This window comes from Amblyraja radiata, chromosome 1 (assembly GCF_010909765.2).
Source record: "Amblyraja radiata isolate CabotCenter1 chromosome 1, sAmbRad1.1.pri, whole genome shotgun sequence".
NCBI lineage: Eukaryota > Metazoa > Chordata > Chondrichthyes > Rajiformes > Rajidae > Amblyraja > Amblyraja radiata.
The window spans coordinates 178,816,093-178,835,779 of record NC_045956.1 but is presented as its reverse complement, the minus strand read 5'-3'; the positions used below and the strand labels follow the sequence as shown (position 1 = coordinate 178,835,779).

Here is a 19,687-nt window from a genome sequence, read left to right as displayed (position 1 = left end):
GGCCAGGGCCTATGAGAGAGGGGTGCAGGGGGTCCATTATACCCGGGCCCGGTGTCCGAAAGGGGGCCCGGGAGCCAAAGGAGGGGGGCTGGGAATTTCCTGAAAATGTTTGCATATATATTGTGAAGTCTAGCATTCACATTTTGTGTGAGTCTATATAGCTTTATATATCATAATTTGTAGAAATTATGATCCATAATAAAGGGGGAATATTATTAAAAGAGGGGGAATGAGGAAGACCCATCACTACAGATGGGTCTTCCTTGTAGGATGGCGGGGGAGGGGGGGGGGGAGCACCAGAGTCTGTGTGTGTGTGTGTGAATGAGTCTGTGTGTGTGTGTGTGAATGAGTCTGTGTGTGTGTGTCTGTGTGTGTGTGTGAATGAGTGTGTGTGTTTGTCTGTGTATGTGTGTGTTTGTCTGTGTGTGTGTGTGTGTGTGTGTGTGTGTGTGTGTGTGTGTGTGTGTGTGTGTGTGTGTGTGTGTGTGTGTGTGTGTGTGTGTGTGTATGTGTGTGTGTGTGAGAGAGAGAGTCTGTGTGTTAGTGTCTGTGTGAGGTGGAGGGTGTGTGTGATCAACAAATAACAAATAGTATGAACGAGCGCAACAGAAAGTCCCCCACCCCCCCACCCCCCCCCGACTCCACTGGCCAGCAATATTGGAATTGGTGGAGAGGTGGAATATTGTGTTGGGTGACCAGCCCTTCCGTGTGATGCAGAGACCCAACGGGTCCCACTTAGTCTAGTATTTATTTATATTTATCATGGAGGGAATATAGGAGCATAGGGCCTCAAATGCAGAAAATCAACAGAGTGCTCCATTACACCCTTCTCTCATCTGCCACACCCTTTTTAGCCTAACAGGATTTAGCTCATGGCACAAAATCGTACTGGATCAAAACAGGATGACTAATAGAGAAGGGCAGGGGGCCCGAAAGAAACTGTGCCCACTGATAACATTCCTCTCAGAGGACCTGCATAAAGTCATAATGTCATAAGTGATAGGAATAGAAACAGGCTATTCATATATATGTAACATACATCTATATAATTAAAAGTATCATCTTGACCACTTCCTGTTTGCACTGCATATTGATTTTAGAAAAAACGGTACCACTTATGGCTGTGACTTTTGGCCATCTTGCTCAGAGTCCCCCTCCACTGTGCAGGACAAGATAATTTTTCCCATTGATGAAAAATAAAAGACTTATTAATGTTTTAAAAATGTTGAGATTCTCTCTCCTGTCAATCATACCATGAAGGCCACGCCCCTTCTGGTGGGAGGGGGAGGGACTATAAAACCCGGAAGTGGGGGCGTGGCAAAGTCTCTGCAAGATGGGGGAGCGAGAGGTCAGGACTCTCTGTCTGAGCTGTGAATCAATTGAACACTGAATGTCTACTGAACCATTAGTGTGGTTTTTATGTGGTTTTTATTTGATTTGTGGTGTTTTATGGAGGTTTATGGTGGTTTCACCCTGCTGGAAATGGTATGAAACTGCATTTGAATTTGGTAACCTTGCACCCTGTATGAAATGGTATGAAACTGCACTTGAATTTGGTGGCCTTGCACCCTGCTTGAAATGGTATGAAACTGCCCTTGAGTTTGGTGGCCTTGCACCCTGCTTGAAATGGTATGCAACTGCACTTGTGTTTGGTGGCCTTGAACCCTGCTTGAAATGGTAGAAAACTGCATTTGAATTTGGTGGCCTTGCACCCTGCTTGAAATGGTAGGAAACTGCATTTGAATTTGGTGACCTTGCACCCTGCTTGAAATGGAATTTCAAGGAATAGCCAGCCATCAGCCATGAGTGAATGAGCTGCCAGCACACCAGGCTTGCGTGACTGAGCTGCCAGCCCAAGAATCCATTCGGCCCACAATATCCATACTAGCCCTCTGGAAACCAGTCCCTTCAGCCCACAACACCCATACTAGCACTCCACCCCCCCCCCCACCCCCACTGGACACCAATATTGGAATTGGTGGAGAGGTGAAATATTGCGTTGGGCGACCAGCCCTTTATGTGTACATGTATGTGTGTATACATATACATATATATGTATATGTATATATGTGTTTTTTATATATGTATGTATTTATGTATGTATATATATATATATATATATATGTGTGTGTTTATATATATATGTGTGTGTATATATATGTGTATGTGTATATATGCGTATATATATATGTGTATATGTATGTATATGTATATGTATATATATGTGTATGTATATGTATATATATGTGTATGTATATGTATATATATGTGTATGTGTATGTATATATATATGTGTATGTATATGTACATATATGTGTGTATATATACAGTATGGGTTTGTATATATATGTGTGTATATATATAGGTGTGTATATATATATGTGTATATATGTGTGTGTATATATGTGTGTGTGTATATGTGTGTGTGATATATATATATATGTTTGTATCATACATATGCATATATGTTCGGGCAGAAGTGACTTGTCAGCCTGGGAAGGCAGTCCATCTAGGAATGGGAAACTCTGATCAAAACCCTCCACTTCCTTGAGGCTATATCCAGGCATGGAGAAGGCTCCAGTAGTAAACCTGAAAATCCGGAGTTGGAGTCCCTAAGGCAGTTTGTCGTGTCTGCAACCTCCTGCGATGGTGCTGGTGCCAAACTGTAATGGCCCTGCTGTTCCTTTGGATCGATCAGCGACGTGAAGAGGGGGGACATGCTGCATGGGCAACAGCCTGTCCTCCATATGATATCGCCCAGGCTTGCATCCGATTCTAGGATACATCACTCATGGTCAGCCTACGACAACGACAGTATGTATAACTGTATATCTGTGTATGTGTGTGTTTATAAGTTCATAGGTGATAGGAGCAGAATTGGGTCATTTGGTCCATCACGTCTACTCTACCATTCAATCATGGCTGATCTATCTCTCCTAACCCCATTCTCCTGCCTTCTCTCCGTAACCTCTGACACACGTACTAATCGAAAATCTATCTATCTCTGCCTTAAAAATATCCGCTCTTGGCCTCCTGTTGCAAAGAATTCCACAGATTCACCACCCTCTGATCAAATAAATGTCTCCTCGTCTCCTTCCTTAAAGAATGACCTTTAATTCTAAGGCAATGCTCTCTAGTCCTAGACTCTCCCACCAGTGGAAACATCCTCTCCACATCTACTCAATTCAAGCCTTAAACGCCAGCGAGTACAGGCCCAGTGCCGTCAAACGCTCACCATATGCTAACCCACTCTTTCCTGGGGTCATTCTTGTAAATCTCCTCTGGACCCTCTCCAGAGCCAGCACATCCTTACACAGGTGCCCAAAATTGCTCAAGATATTCAAAATGTGGCCTTACCAGCGCCTTATAAAGTCTGGGCATTACATCCATGTTTTTGTAAACAAGCCCTCTTGAAATAAATGCTAGCATTGAGTTTGCTCTCTGTACTGCCGTTTTGACGTGCTGATAAACTTTACGGTAATCCTGCACTAGCACTCCCAACTCTCTATGCACCAATTTCTGAATTCTCTCCTCATTTAGAAACTAGTCTACTTTGGCGGATCACGGCAACAGACGGTTGATGAATCAAATTTATTCACAATGTGATTCACCGATCACGGTCTTGACATTTGCCACTGAAAACACAACTGACCACAACGGTGGTCTCACTACGACCTCTCACTACAGAGCACTGAAAACCGCGCGAAAACACGACCCCTGCCAGAGTCACGTGCATGCGGATTCCGACCGCAGGGTTCGATACTTGCGAACACCAGCAGGTGCCGCTACACTACGCCTTTATTCCTACTAACAAAATGCATGACTCCACATTTTGCTACACTATGTTCCACCTGCCACTTCTCTGCCCACACTCCCAACCTGTCCAAGTCCCTGCTTTCTCTGCACTGCCTGCCCCTCCACCTATTTTCGTATCATCCACAAAATTGGCCACAAAGCCTTAAAACCCCTCATCCAAACTATTAATATACAACGTGAAGAGTAAGGGCCCCAGCACCGACCCCTGCGGTAAGTATTGCATCTTCTCTGCAGTTTCTCATGAAAGACTCTGACGTATTGCTTAGGTTTAAGTTTATTATTGTTATGTATTTCGTGGGGTACAGTTATTTTGCATGCAATCCGATTAAATCAGAAAATACTATTCATGTATACAATCAAGCCAAACGTAAGTACAATAGGTATAAAAAAGGGGAATGACAGGGTACAGAATATAATTCTCAGCATTGTAGTGCAATATATTATCTGAAGCATCCAACATTGGTGCAACATAGCTGGAAATTGAGTGGTTTTAATACAGGCATTGTCACCACATTCACACATTACCTGGATTTGGCCATAACAGAGTAATACATAACTTGAAATCTATTTCATTCATTCAATATAAAAATGGATACAACTTATGGAAGGACTATTCAGGGGCCTGATAGAGAGAGGAAGAAGCTGCACCTGAGTCTGGCTGTGTGCGCTGTAAAGGAACTGTCCCACTTGGGCGTCATTTGCGTGTCATTTACACGACAGGCTGGTGGTGACTGTCGTATGAAAATCGTCTTGCAGTACGACAGTCACACGATAAATTGCGCTTGAGGGCCCTGATTCTTTTGGGAGACATTTGCGAAGTCGTTCGTACTTAGTCCAATATACGTGGCAAGGATTTTCCCAGTGAAATTTTTTTTTAAATGATTAAATTAGCATAGACAACGTTCGTGCGTCATGGTGCATCACCATGTGCTACACGTACGCCATCGGTACATCAGCGTGCACAAGGGATACGTCATGCAGGTGATGCGCGAGGATTTTGAGCATTCCAAAATCCTGGGGCGTCGCACTTTACCGCTCGTCACTGCATACACCACTGCATACACCACTGCGGCTCACCACAGCGCCTCAGCATGCGCTCGTCACGATGCGCCAACCAATTTTTAAGATTTCGCGTAAATGACGCGCAAATGAAGCCCAAGTGGGACAGGCCCTTAAAGTTTCTTTATCTTCAGCTGGATGGCAGCAGGGCAAACGAGGAATGACCACGGTTTGAAGTACAGGTGTTTCTCAACTTACGTTCCGATAAACCCATCGTAAATGGAAAATATTGTAAGTCGAAAATGCATTCAATAAACCTAACCTACCAAACATTCTCTCTCTTCTGATAAGGCTGGAGAATAGTGGGAGAAGTCACTGGTGCATCAACATTTGTTGATTGTTTAGCGGGCATAGTGTTCTTCAGGAAGATATCAAGTTTTGACGATACAGTTTATTTATTCTTTATTCTTTTCATTATATATTTCCCTATAGCAGGCAAGAGCATCCTGTATCTGCCTGTCAGTTTTTGTGAATCTCTCATAATTGACGTCCATTTCCTCCAACATCCGTACGCCCCTGCTGATAGCAGCAAGCGCCTCCGCCAGTGTCTTTGTTGTGAACGTTTTTGGTGGCTCGGTTATAACTGCTTCTTCCACTGCCTCAGCTTCTTTTCTTCTATCTTCCTCCAGTTCGATCAGCTCTTCATTGGAAAGTTCTTCAGCCTCAATGTCAACAAGCTCATGAATATCTTCTTCATCAATGTCCAATTCTAGCTGGTTCCCAAGCACCAATATCTTGTTTCTTATTATGTTATCAACAGCAGAATCTTTGTTAAAACCTTTGAATGTGTCCACATGTGTCTTCATAACCTTCTTCCAAACGCAATTCATGCATTTCTGTGTGACATCTTTCCACGCTGCAGCGATGTTCCGGATAGCATTTAGAATGTTAAAACCGTTCCAAAAGTCTCGGAGTGTTCGGCCAGATTCAGTCGCTCGAACTGCCTGCGCAAAGGTTTGCCGAAAAAAGTAGGCTTTGAACGTAGCTATTACGCCTTGATCCATTGGTTGAATGAGTGCAGTTATGCTCAGTGGCAAATATACGACCTTTACATCGGGGTGCAAGTTGCCGATATACTGCGGATGTCCTGGAGTATTATCCAAGATCAGAAGAATTCTGAATGGGATGTTATTTTGCCTACAATATTCTCTTGCCTCCGGTATAAAACAGTTTAGATACCAGTCGGCAAACAATGCTAATGTCATCCAGGCTTTCCTGTTATAACGATAATAAATGGGAAGCGTTTCCTTGCTCACATTCTTCAATGCTCTAGGGCTCTCTGAGTGGTAGATCAGTAAAGGCTTTAATTTGAAACCTGCAACATTTCCACCCAAAAGCAGCGTTACACGGTCTTTGTATGTCTTGAATCCTGGCATTGTCTTGGACTCTTGATGAATGTATGTGTGCTCTGGCATACGCTTCCAGAACAAGCATGTTTCATTGACATTGAATATTTGTTCTGGCAAATATTTCTCATCCACAATTATCCTATTCAGCTCTTCCTTAAAAGCTTTGACACCTTCAGTATTGGGACTTGCTGCCTCACCGCTGATCTTCACATTATTAAAATTATTACGCCTTTTGAAGCGTTGGAACCATCCAGGACTTGCTGTAAACACTTGTGGATATGTGGGATCATCGGAATTCTCTTTTAGTGTATTGAAAAAACTTCTTGCCATAGCCTGGATCGTCGATAAGCTGAGCGGTTTGTGCTTCTGTATCTGGTCTTTCATCCACGTGACAAGTAATCTCTCCATATCACCAATCGGCCCAGCTCTTTTTTTCCTGATGACCGTGGATTTAACCGATGCTGACGATTTGGCTGCATCTCTGATTCGCATCCTATCCTTGAAGATGGTCGAGATCGTCGATTGTGGAATTCCTAACTCACGTGCGATGGCTGTTACTGGCATGCCGCGTTCACGCAAGGCAATTATCTTGAGTTTCATCTTAAGAGGAATTATCGTCCTCTTTTTCTTCATACCAGAAGCAGAAGACACAGATGGGCAGTTTGTAGACATAATGGGATGCAAAAACGCACAACACAATACACTGTATCCAGAAAACGTTGGCAACACAGAACACTGTAGATTATCGGTTGTTTTCAGTTGTGATCTCGTGGCTGAGGAGCATCTGTAAACAAGAGATTATTGAATAGATTACTTTAGCTTGGCATCAAGTCCAGCAAAAATATTGGGTCTTCAGGAGTCTATTTCTATGCTGTCTTGTTCTATATACTATATAGAATATATTTAGTATAGCATATATGTTCTATCTATATTACTAAAAGTCTGATCTTGACCGCTTTTGACCAACTGTGGTGCGATTTCCGAGAGAACGCCGCCACCTACGGCCGTCATTTTTGGCCACCACGCTCGGAGCTCACGTCCGCCTTCCTGGACCAGAGGATTGTTCCCATCGATGAAAAATCAGAGAGATATTAATGTTTTAAAAATATTCACCATTCTCTCTGCTGCCCCTGCTGGAGGGAGGGGGAAACATAGAAACATAGAAAATAGGTGCAGGAGTAGGTCATTCGGCCCTTCGAGCCTGCACAGCCATTCAATATGATCATGGCTGATCATCCAACTCAGTATCCTGTACCTGCCTTCTCTCCATACCCCTGGTCCCTTTAGCCAAAAGGGCCACATCTAACCCCCTCTTAAATATAGCCAATGATCTGGCTTCAACTACCCTCTGTGGCAGAGAATTCCAGAGATCCACCATTCTCTGTGTGAAAAATGTTTTTATCATCTCGGTCTTAAACAATTTCCCCTTTATCCTTAAACTGTGACCTCTTGTTCTGGACTTCCCCAACATCGGGAACAATATTCCTGCATCTAGCCTGTCCAACCCCTTAAGAATTTTGTAAGTTTCTATAAGATCCCCCCTCAATCTTCTAAATTCTAGCGAGTACATGCCGAGTCTATCCAGTGTTTCTTCATATGAAAGTCCTGACATCTCAGGAATCAGTCTGGTGAACCTTCTCTGTACTCCCTCTATGGCAAGAATGTCTTTCCTCAGATTAGGAGACCAAAACTGTAGGCAATACTCCAGGTGTGGGGAGGGACTATAAACCCAGGAAGTAGTGTGCCTCACTCAGTCTCTACAAGATGGAGGAAGCCAGAGGGTCTACTCAGCTGTGAGTTCCCTTAATGTGGTTTGAAAATGAAAATATGGTTGGTTTGAAGTAAAAAGGCTCAGCCTGCAAATGGTGGTTTGGGTGCTTTGGGTTGAAGTTAAAAGGCACTACTTGAAATGGTGATATTGTTGCTTTGGCTTGAAGTTAAAAGGCACTAATGCAAATGGTGGCTTGGGTGCTTTGGGTTGAAGTTAAAAGGAACTACTGCAAATGGTTGTTTGGGTGCTTTGGCTTCAAGTTAAAAGGCACTACTGCAAATAGTGGTTTGGGTGCTTTGGGTTGAAGTTAAAAGGCACTGCTGCAAATGGTGTTTTGGGTGCTTGGGGTTGAAGTTAAAAGCCACTTCTGCAAATGATGGTTTGGGTGCTTTAGGTTGAACTTACAAGGCACTACTGTAAATGGTGGTTTGGGTGCTTTGGCTTGAAGTTAAAAGGCACTACTGCAAATGGTGGTTTGGGTGCTTTATCTTGAAGTTAAACGGCACTACTACAAATGGTGGTTTTGGTGCTTTGCCTTGAAATTAAAAGGCACAGCTGCAAATGGTGGTTTGGGTGCTTTGGCTTGAAGTTAAAAGGCACTACTGCAAATGGTGGTTTGGGTGCTTTGGCTTTAAGTTAAACAGCACTACTGCAAATGTTGGTTTGTGTGCTTTGACGAAGTTAAAAGTCACTACTGCAAATGGTGGTTTGGGTGCTTGGGGTTGAAGTTAAAAGGCACTACTGCAAATGATGGTTTGGGTGCTTTGGCTTGAACTTAAATGGCACTACTGCAAATGGTGGTTTGGGTGCTTTGGCTTGAAGTTAAAAGGCACTGCTGCAAATGGTGGTTTGGGTGCTTTGGGTAACTTCCTTTTGCACTGTAAATTGATTTTAAATAAACACTATGACTTACGGCTATGATTTTTGGGCATCTTACTCAGTCCCCCTCCGCTCAGCAGGTGCAGTGAATTCTTCCCTCAATGAAAAATAAAAGTATGATTAGTGTTTAAAAAATGTTGAGGATGTCTCTCCTATCAATCATGCCATTAAGGCCACACCTTTTCTGGTGGGAGGAGGAGGGGCAATAAAACCCGGAAGTGTGGGTGTGGTTCAGTCTCTGCATGATGGGGGAGGGAGAGGTCAAGACTCTGTCTGAATCAACTGAACACACTGAATGTCTACTGAACTGTGAGTTTGGAGTTTTGTGTGGTTTTATGGTGGTTTCACCCTGCATGAAATGGTATGAAACTGCATTTGAATGTGGTGGCGGTGCACCCTGCATGAAATGGTATGAAGCTGCATTAGAATTTGGTGGCCTTGCAACCTGCTTGAAATGGTATGAAATTGCACTTGAATTTGGTGGCCTTGCACCCTGCTTGAAGTGGAATGAAACTGCACTTGAATTTGGCGGCCTTGCACCCTGCTTGAAGTGGTATGAAACTGCACTGAATTTTGTGGCCTTGCACCCTGCTGAAAGTGGTATGAAACTGCACTTGAATTCGGTGGTCTTGCACCCTGCTTGATGTGGTTGGAAACTGCACTTGAATTTGGTGGCCTTGCACCCTGCTTGAAATGGTAGGGAAATGGATTTGAATTTGGTAGACTTGCACCCTGCTTGAAGTGATAGGAAACTGCACGAATTTGGTGGCCTTGCACCCTGCTTGAAATGGTAGGGAAATGGATTTGAATTTGGTAGCCTTGCACCCTGCTTGAAATGGAATTTCAAGGAATAGCCATGATTCAACTGCCAGCCCACCAGCCGTGAGTGAGCTGCCAGCACATCAGGCTTGAGAGTGTGCTGCCACCCCAAGAATCCATTTAGCCCACAATGTCCAAACTAGCCATCAGGAGACCAGTCCATTCAGCCCACAACACCCATACTAGCGCTCCAGAAAGCCCCCCCCCCCCCCCCCCCCACTGGGCACCAATATTGGAATTGGTGGAGAGGTGGAATATTGTGCCGGGGGACCAGCCCTCCCATGTAAACATGGGACCCAATGGGTCCCACATAGTCTAGTATACTATATCGTCTCCAGAGGGGGGATTGCTGTTAGGGAGGTGGGGGAAGAACAATGGACAATTGAGGAGGAGGGGGGAACAAATGACAATGGGGACCCAGTGTGGGGGAACCGCTCTATGGGGGAGGGGGAGAGTAGAATAAAAGGAGGAGCCAGTGTACTTTGTAACTTTGTCAGCGCCATAGGTGGCTGCGATTTGTGTACATTGTGTACATTGAAGGTAGACATAGCAGGCCAGGCAGCACCTCTGCAGGGAAGCAATGGGTGGTGTTTCGGGTCGAGACCCTTCTTCAGATTTGTATACATTGGGTACGCAAGCAAAGAATTTCACTGTGCCTAGTCACGTGACAATAAAGTATTCCATTCCATATTCTATGATCTTTTCTTTGAGAGATTCTGTCTCTCTCGGCTTTCAGTTGTTGCTATTCATGGTTTAGTTTGATTGTCATCCCTCTCTCTCTCTTCTCTCTCATCTCTCGTCTCACTCGTGTGTCTCTCTCTTCTCTATCTCATCTCTCTCTCGTCTCTCTTTCTCTCCTCTCATCTCTCTCATCTCTCTCATCTCTCTCGCTCGCTCTCATCTCTCTTTTCGCACTCATGCCTCTGTCTCTTCTCTCACTCTTATCTCCATCCTCTCTGTCTGCTCTCTTCCCTCTTCACCCTCTCTCCTTCCTTTTCTCCTTCTCTATCTCTCTTTCTTTCTCTTCTCTCTCACCCTCTCTTTCTCCACATCACTCTCCACCTCTCTCTCTCTTCTCTCTCCACCTCACTCTCCACCTCTCTGGGTACAGTTGCATTAGATGCCACACTGATTCCCCCATTATTAACAGCAGCATTGTTTCCGCTTGTTGTCATCTGACTTCCAATGAAACCACGTTCAAGATTTTCTGGCCAATTCATTGTCGAATTTCTTTCCTTTCACAATGTCTTCTCCAAATGTATGCACTGACTAGGCTCCATTTGTAATTTTTTATCCACAGTTTAGCTGGAAGATTACAAAGACAGCATCTTCATTATTTCATCCAAAATTCAGCACACATACTGGCATGACAGGTATAGTCCTCAAACAGAAACATATGATGAGTCTAAAGTGGGTGATATCATAGATAGTGAAGATGATTATCAAAAATGACGTCAGGACCTTGATCAGTTGGGCAGGTGTGCAGAGGAATGGTTCAATTAGTTTTATACGGAGGGGTGTGAGGTGATGCATTATGGGAGCACTAACATGAGCAGGACATTCACAGTGAATGTTCGGGCTCTAGGAAGTGTTGTAGAGCAGAGGGATCTGGGAGTGTCGGTAACTGGTGTCACTGGTAAACAAGGTGGTGAAGAAGATTTTTGGTACATTAGCCGTTGTCAGTCAAGGTATTGACCATACAAGATGGGATATTGTGCTACAGTTGTAGAAAACGTTTGTGAGGCCACATTCGGAGTAATGTGTACTGGATTCGTCTCCCTGTTTTAGGGATGGCCTCAATAAGATAGAAAGAAGGCGGAGAATATTTACATTGCTTTATTCGTGAAATTATGGAATTTAATACGAAATCTGAGGGGCACCTTTTTTACTCAGAGGGTGGTGAACATACAGAACGAGCTGCCACAGGTAGTCGAGGCAAGTACTATAACAACATGTGAAAGATTCTTGGACAGGTACATGGACAGGAAAGGATTGGAGAGTTATGGGCCAAATGTGGGCAGATGGTACCAGCGCACATGGGACATCTATGTCGGCATGGTCAAGGGGCCGAATTCCTGTTTCTGTGCCGTATGACTACGACTATGTCTCTAAATTTGATGCTTCACTTTTCATTCTAATTTCTGGTGAAAAGAGCAGGGGCCAGAATGGAATTGGGCCACCAAGAAATGGGCAATTAATGGGATAAGGATCATATAGCATAGAAACGTTCAAAATATTGTGTACATGTCAATATCAGGATTCTGTCCACATTAATCCTGTATACTAGCACTTGCTCAATGGTCTACTATGCTTCGGTGATACAAGTGCTTATCCTATCACTTCTGATAGATGGAGAGTATCTCTTCCACTGTTTTCCCAGTGAATGCATTCTCTGAGTCAAACTACATTTTTTTCTTCACAGCAACAAGAGATTAGTGTCCAAAATTAGAGCACATGTATTGGGGGTAGGGTATTGACATGGATAGAGAACTGGTTGGCAGACAGGAAGCAAAGAGTAGGAATTAACGGGCCCTTTTGAGAATGGCAGGCAGTAATTAGTGGGGTGCCACAAGGCTATGTGATGGGACCCCAGTTATTTACAATATATATATTAATGATTTAGACAAGGGAATTAAATGCAACATCTCCAAGTTTACGGATGACACAAAGCTGGGTGTCAGTGTGAGCTACGAGGTGGATGCTATGAGGCTGCAGTGTGACTTGGATAGGTTGGGTGAGTGGGCAGAAGAATGGCAGATGCAGTATAGTGTGGATAAATGTGAGGTGGCAAGAACAGGAAAGCAGATTATTATCTGAATGGTGTTAGACAAGGAAAAGGTAGGTGCAACCGGACCTAGGTGTACTTGTACATCAGTCACTGAAAGTAAGCATGCATGTACAGCAGCAGCGATAAGAGATAACATAGAAACATAGAAATTAGGTGCAGGAGTAGGCCATTCGGCCCTTCGAGCCTGCACCGCCATTCAATATGATCATGGCTGATCATCCAACTCAGTATCCCGTACCTGCCTTCTCTCCATACCCTCTGATCCCCTTAGCCACAAGGGCTACATCTAACTCCCTCTTAAATATAGCCAATGAACTGGCCTCGACAACCCTCTGTGGCAGAGAGTTCCAGAGATTCACCACTCTCTGTGTGAAAAAAGTTCTTCTCATCTCGGTTTTAAAGGATTTCCCCCTTATCCTTAAGCTGTGACCCCTTGTCCTGGACTTCCCCAACATCGGGAGCAATCTTCCTGCATCTAGCCTGTCCAACCCCTTAAGAATTTTGTAAGTTTCTATAAGATCCCCTCTCAATCTCCTAAATTCTAGAGAGTATAAACCAAGTCTATCCAGTCTTTCTTCATAAGACAGTCCTGACATCCCAGGAATCAGTCTGGTGAACCTTCTCTGCACTCCCTCTATGGCAATAATGTCCTTCCTCAGATTTGGAGACCAAAACTGTACGCAATATTCCAGGTGTGGTCTCACCAAGACCCTGTACAACTGCAGTAGAACCTCCCTGCTCCTATACTCAAATCCTTTTGCTATGAAAGCTAACATACCATTCGCTTTCTTCACCAAGATAATGGTATGTTGGTCTTCATTGTGAGAGGATTTGAGTTTAGAAGCAAGGGAGTCCAACTGCAATTGCACAGGGCCCTGGTGAGACCACACCTGGAGTATTATGTGCAATTTTTATCTCCCAATTTGAGGAAGGACATTGTTGCTATTGAGGGAGTGCTGTGTAGGTTTACCAGGTTAATTTCCGAGATGGCAGGACTGACATATGATGATAGAATGAGTCAATTGGGTAGGTATCTACTGGAATTTAGTAGGATGAGAGATCTTATAGGAACATAAAAAATTATTAAATGATTGGACAGGCTAGATGCAGGAAAAATGTTCCCGATGTTGGGGGAGTCGAGAATCAGGGGTCACAGTTTAAGAATAAGGGGTGGGCCATTAAAAACAGAGATTGAGGAGAAACCTATTCTCTATTGTCTCTTGTCTCTCTGGTCTTAGACACGTTGACTTTCAGGAAGTTACCTGTGTATACGATACCTATGCCCTCTACTCTCACCAATCTATCAAACAGCCCATTCTCCTCTGGCATAATGAATTCTCTACTTTTTGACAAGTTTAAAAAGATTTGGCATGTCACCAAATACACTAACAATCTTCTTCAAATTTACTGGAGACGATGTTTCCACTCGTGCGAGAGTCTGGAACAGAGGCCATTGCCTCAGAATAAATTAACATACCTTTAGAAAGGAGATGAGGAGGAATTTCTCAGGAATGTCTGAGCCTGGTGAATCTCGATGGTTGTGGAGGCCGTCAACAGATATTTTCAAGGCAGAGATTTACAGATTGTTGATTAGTAAGGGTGTGAGGTGTTGTGGGGAAAAAGGCAGGAGAATGGGATTGAGAGGGAAACATAGATCAGCCATGATTAAACGGCAGAGTAGTCTTGATGGGCTGAATGGCCTAATTCTGCTCTGAGAACGTGGGCGACATGGTGGTGCAGCGATAGTTGCTGCCTTACAGCACTTGCAGCACCAGAGACCCGGGTTCAATCTGGACTATGGGTGCTGTCTGTACGGAGTTTGTACGTTCTCCCCGTGACCTGCACGGGTTTTCTCCGAGATCTTCGGTTTCCTGCCACGCTGCAAAGACGTACAGGTTTGGAGGTTAGTTGGCTTGTGTGTGTGTAGGATAGTGTTAAGGGCCAGTCCCAGTTGGCAAATTTTTCAGCGACTGCCGGCATCATTGACTGACGTATCAGGTCAGCGAAATATTTGCGGCATGATGTGGCATGATGCAGCATGATGACTAGAGCCAGGATGTTTAGGCGCTAAAAATCTCTGAAATAGGCAGGCAAAAAGGCAAAATAAAAGTACAAAAAAGGCACGAAAAAGGTATTTATTGACAAAAAAGGCATAAAAAGGTATGTATTTCCATCACCAAAATATGGTTAAAACTGATAATTATAAAGGTATACTACATTATTGCCTGGTTGCACATAACTACTAGCATTTTTTTCAAATTATCTGGTGTTAAACTATGCCGTCAGACAGAATATGCTTCAGTTGTGAAAAACTTCTTTCTACCCCAGTTGAGGTGACTGGTGCATTCCTGAAACAAGCTACAAACTCTACATTCATGTTGATACCTTTTGCATTACAACAACCTTTGAGAAATTTAGCTATGTTTTGTACTTCTTCAAGATCTTTGTTAGCTAAACTCCCCCTCTCATATTTTCCTCGAATGTCTTTACCTACATCGCCAGGAACTTTAAGTACAAAGTAAAGCAAGTGAAGATGTAAACAACTGAGCAATAGTTGTGCTTTTTGACTTATCCAATACTTCCGATGTCAAGAAATACTCCTTTGATGGTTGACCTGCCTCCAGTTTACCGATAACCACATTGGCAACATATCTCTCCACAGCATTGGTTGTCTTGTCTATGCAATGCGTGCAACTTCATCTCTAATTTTCTGCACAACAATGTTGAAGTTGCTGTCAACATAATTTTTCTGTAATGATGACTCGCTCAGTATAGGTCCCTAAACATAGAAACATAGAAACATAGAAAATAGGTGCAGGAGTAGGCCATTAGGCCCTTCGAGCCTGCACCGCCATTCAATATGATCATGGCTGATCATCCAACTCAGTATCCCGTACCAGCCTTCTCTCCATACCCCCTGATCCCTTTAGCCACAAGGGCCACATCTAACTCCCTCTTAAATATAGCCAATGAACTGGCCTCGACTACCCTCTGTGGCAGAGAGTTCCAGAGATTCACCACTCTCTGTGTGAAAAAAGTTCTTCTCATCTCGGTTTTAAAGGATTTCCCCCTTATCCTTAAGCTGTGACCCTTGTCCTGGACTTCCCCAACATCGGGAACAATCTTCCTGCATCTAGCCTGTCCAACCCCTTAAGAATTTTATAAGTTTCTATAAGATCCCCTCACAATCTCCTAAATTCTAGAGAGTATAAGCCAAGTCTATCCAGTCTTTCTTCATAAGACAGTCCTGACATCCCAGGAATCAGTCTGGTGAACCTTCTCTGTACTCCCTCTATGGCAATAATGTCCTTCCTCAGATTTGGAGACCAAAACTGTACGCAATACTCCAGGTGTGGTCTCACCAAGGCCCTGTACAACTGCAGTAGAACCTCCCTGCTCCTATACTCAAATCCTTTTGCTATGAAAGCTAACATACCATTTGCTTTCTTCACTGCCTGCTGCACCTGCATGCCTACTTTCAATGACTGGTGTACCATGACACCCAGGTCTCGCTGCATCTCCCCTTTTCCTAGTCGGCCACCATTTAGATAATAGTCTGCTTTCCTGTTTTTGCCACCAAAATGGATAACCTCACATTTATCCACATTATACTGCATCTGCCAAACATTTGCCCACTCACCCAGCCTATCCAAGTCACCTTGCAGTCTCCTAGCATCCTCCTCACAGCTAACACTGAGAGATTTGTTTTCCAATTTCCACAGTGGAATTCCAGCATCAATGAATGCTTTGCACAGATCACTCAAAAACTCATATTTGTGATTGGAGCCAGCAGTAAATGTTGTGAGGAGACAAGCTTGCGTATTTCCAACCTACAGTTTCTCTGCCGTCGACTTGTGTTTAGCTGTCTGTACATGCTGGGAGTCTAAATATTTATTCTCATGATTCACTGCTCTCTCACATGCTTTGCAAAACTGCACACAGTTGTCTGTAGAGAATATATCACTCCCGTACACTCTCACCAAATCGTTCAGTTTTTTAGAAGGCGTTGACTTGACTAGGCATTTTGACGCTTGCAGGGGTAGATTCTACAGGAGCGGGGATGCAGACCTCTACAGGCAGGCCAAGTACAAGCTGAGAAGAGGAATCAGAGCTGCCAAGGAAAGGTACTCTTGAGAAGTTGAGGAGCAAGTTCTCAACAAATGACTCTTCTTCAGTGTGGAAGGGCTTGCAAGAAATCACAAGCTACAAGAGGAAAACCCCCCCGCTCCTCGGGAAATTGTCAGCTGATCAATGACCTGAATGAGTTCTACTGCAGGTTCAATAAACAGAAACTTAACCCTGGTACCCTCAACCAACACTTCACACCTACTCACAGCTTGACTCCAGTTTGAAAATACTATATCCTTCCCAACCTACTCCTCCCCAATCACCACTTCATACCTACTTAAAGCATGACTCCAGTCTGCAAAGACTGGACACTTTCCCACGCACCCCTCTCCAATCACAAATTATGTCCAAAGCAGCTAACAGCAATTGCCTTGTAATATCCAGGGGTTGTTCCAACGGAGAGAAAGCAAACACAACCTGAGAGGAACCTATATATCGTAAAACCGGCAATAAGAACTAATGCAAAACTCCATTGTGTTACAGCAAAGGGTGTTAGTCTCTGGAATAACTGCCATGATGAGCTGAAAAAATGTAAGACTCTATTCAAACTAAAAACACTCTTCAGAAACAAAAGATTGAATGGTTATGAGCTGGACCAGTGATTTTCATTTCTGTTTGGTTATTTCTTGTTTGTGAACTGTTCAACAGATTTTGGGTCCATTTGTTCCCATTGTAGCCATGTCAGCAGCACGTTAGCTTTTTTCAACTTTTTAAATTTTTTTTAGTATGTTTTAAAGTGTGTTTTTGATGTTTCTCGGTGTGTCTTGTGTGGGGGGTGGTGTGGGGGGGAAACCTCTTTGGTCGCCTCCTCCATGGAGAGGCGACTTTTTCCAGGTCGCCTCCCCCGTGGCCTAACATCAAGGATCGGCGCGGCCTTTCCCGGAGACGCGCTCGGAGCTTCAGCTGCGGGCACAGCTTGGACTCTCGTCGTTGAGCGGGTGAGCCCTCGCTGGGGCTCGTTGGAGGGGAGCGCTCCGTTTCGTTGGCCCGGGGCAGCCGGCAGCCTGAAGCCGCGGTCTGCAGAGCTCCAGCTGGTGCGGCGTCTACAGCCCGGGATCCCTCGTGGGGGACCCGGGGGGGGGAAGAAGCCATCACTGCCGGCCCGCGGCCAAACGTGAACTTAACATCACCCCTGGAGGGGAGCTTCGACCGCCGGCCCTGCAGTCTACGGTGCTTCTGGCTGCGGCAGAGACTTCAAATCTTGACCGCCGGCCTGCGGCCTACACCAACTTAATGCCGCGGTCTCCGGTGAGGAAGAGCCGATCCTGGACTGGCTCTGGAATCTGGTCCTGTCCACAGGGGGGAAATGGAGGTCTGGCCAAATTTTGTGCCTTCCACCACAGTGATGAATGCTGTGGTGGATGTTTGTGTTACATTTTTATTGTGGTTGTGTGTTCTTTATTATTGTACCGCTGCTGACAACCCAAATTCCACCGACCCTGGTTGTGTGGCAAATAAATACTATCAATTCTATCAATTCAATTCAATTATTTTGTTTTTCCATGAAAATGTATAGAAAATAAGAGGGGGTAGGACCAGAAAAGTTTTCGAACTTCTTCTTACCCCTTTTGAACATGAACGATATTATTTGTATTATTTGAGTTAGTGTTTTATTTTATTTTTTTATTGCTTACAAGTTTATTTGTGTTTGTATTTTTTAACATGTTCAATAAATTAATAAAGTAAAAGTAAAGTAAAATCACCACCACACAGCTGGGTTTTGCTCTGGTGCTGTAAATTATCTTGTAAGTTATGTTAAAATGGGAAAAAAGGCTGATTTAGGCACATGGCATTTATGGCAGAATCCTGGCTCTAGTGATGACGTATGATGCGTAGTGGTTTTTTAAGTGTCGCAACATTTCTTTGTCGCCGCTGGATTTTGAAATGTTTAAAATCTCATGGTGACACTGATATGAGCGAATAAATTGCCAAGTGGGACAGGCCCTTAAATGTGTGGGATCACTGGTTGATGCGGACGTGATGGGCCCAAGGAGCTTTAAGTACGCTGAATCCCTAAACTCAAGTAAACTAAACTAAACTTATGAATTAGAAAATACCCTGCCTGTCTGGTTTCATTTTAACTGTATCAGTCTAGCAAAGAGTCAAAGGTAGTTGTTTGGTACATGAAGATGACATTGAATAATCTGCATGTTAACAACTCCATTGCCCTGCACAGACCAAATAAAAGGTTTACCAAAGTGGTACTGAATGGCCTACTCCTGCACCTATTGTCTATTGTCTATTGATTGAACACTCAATTCACACACTGCTAGAAATGGAGGATATTTTACGAAAGAAAGGGCAGTCCAGTGACACAGCTTGTAGAACTGTTGCTTCACAACACCAGGGAGCTGGGTTCAATCCTGACGATCGGTTCATAAGTTCATAAGTGATAAGAAATGTGTGAATTGGCCATTCGGCCCATCAAGTCTACTCCGCCATTCAATCATGGCTGATCTATCTCTCCATACTAACACCATTATCCTGTCTAATCCCCACTATCCCTGACACCTGTACTGTGTGGAGTTCTGTCTGTGTGGAGTTTGTATATTCTTCCTGTGATTGTGTGAGTTTCCTCCGGGTTCTCCGGATTCATTCCACATCGCAAAGACATGCGGGTTTATAGGTTAATTAACTTTGACAAAATGTGCCCCAAATGTGCAGAGACTGGATACAAAAGTAGGATAACAAAGATCTAGTGTGACTGGTTATATATCGACTCGGTGGGCTATAGGGCTGGCTACCATGATTTATCTCTAAACTAAACAAAACTATAAAGATTTCTAGGTGGCAATCTTGCTTTATCACCAATTCAAAGAATATGTACAAAAATACTTACCAATACAATTATTGAGGGAGGAAAAGAGACTTCACACTTTGGACAAATTGGTGCTCTTCTAATCTGAGGCAAAAAAAAGATAACATGTTAAAAATCGCACTACGCACCTATTTACCATTGGCAAATACCACATTACTTCACCTTGCAGTAATCAGGCAATACACGATATCAGAAACAGTTTCTTCATGACAGTGTTAATGTTAACAACAGTTGTGGAAATGTTCAGTGGGTGGAAGTGA

General features: G+C 43.8%; 1 protein-coding gene across 2 annotated transcripts; it reads right to left on the bottom strand.

Annotated features, from left to right (window-relative positions):
- Positions 1-4,113: 4,113 nt before the first annotated feature.
- Positions 4,114-19,490, bottom strand: LOC116982415 (tigger transposable element-derived protein 1-like). Of its 2 annotated transcripts, none has more exons than XM_033035624.1 (2): positions 19,449-19,490; positions 4,114-7,008 (listed from the first exon to the last, which is right to left on the bottom strand). In XM_033035624.1, exon 2 carries the CDS (start codon positions 6,894-6,896, stop codon positions 5,271-5,273), a length of 1,626 nt encoding a protein of 541 aa, XP_032891515.1. In that variant the 5' UTR covers positions 6,897-7,008; positions 19,449-19,490; the 3' UTR covers positions 4,114-5,270. The 2 variants fall into 2 exon arrangements, with proteins under 2 accessions (XP_032891515.1, XP_032891523.1); XM_033035632.1 differs by lacking the exon at positions 19,449-19,490 and adding an exon at positions 8,909-8,958.
- Positions 19,491-19,687: the final 197 nt, after the last annotated feature.

Excerpts from the sequence above, each read along its gene's own strand:
- LOC116982415 (XM_033035624.1), bottom strand. The coding sequence starts at position 6,896 with ATGTCTACAAACTGCCCATCTGTGTCTTCTGCTTCTGGTATGAAGAAA.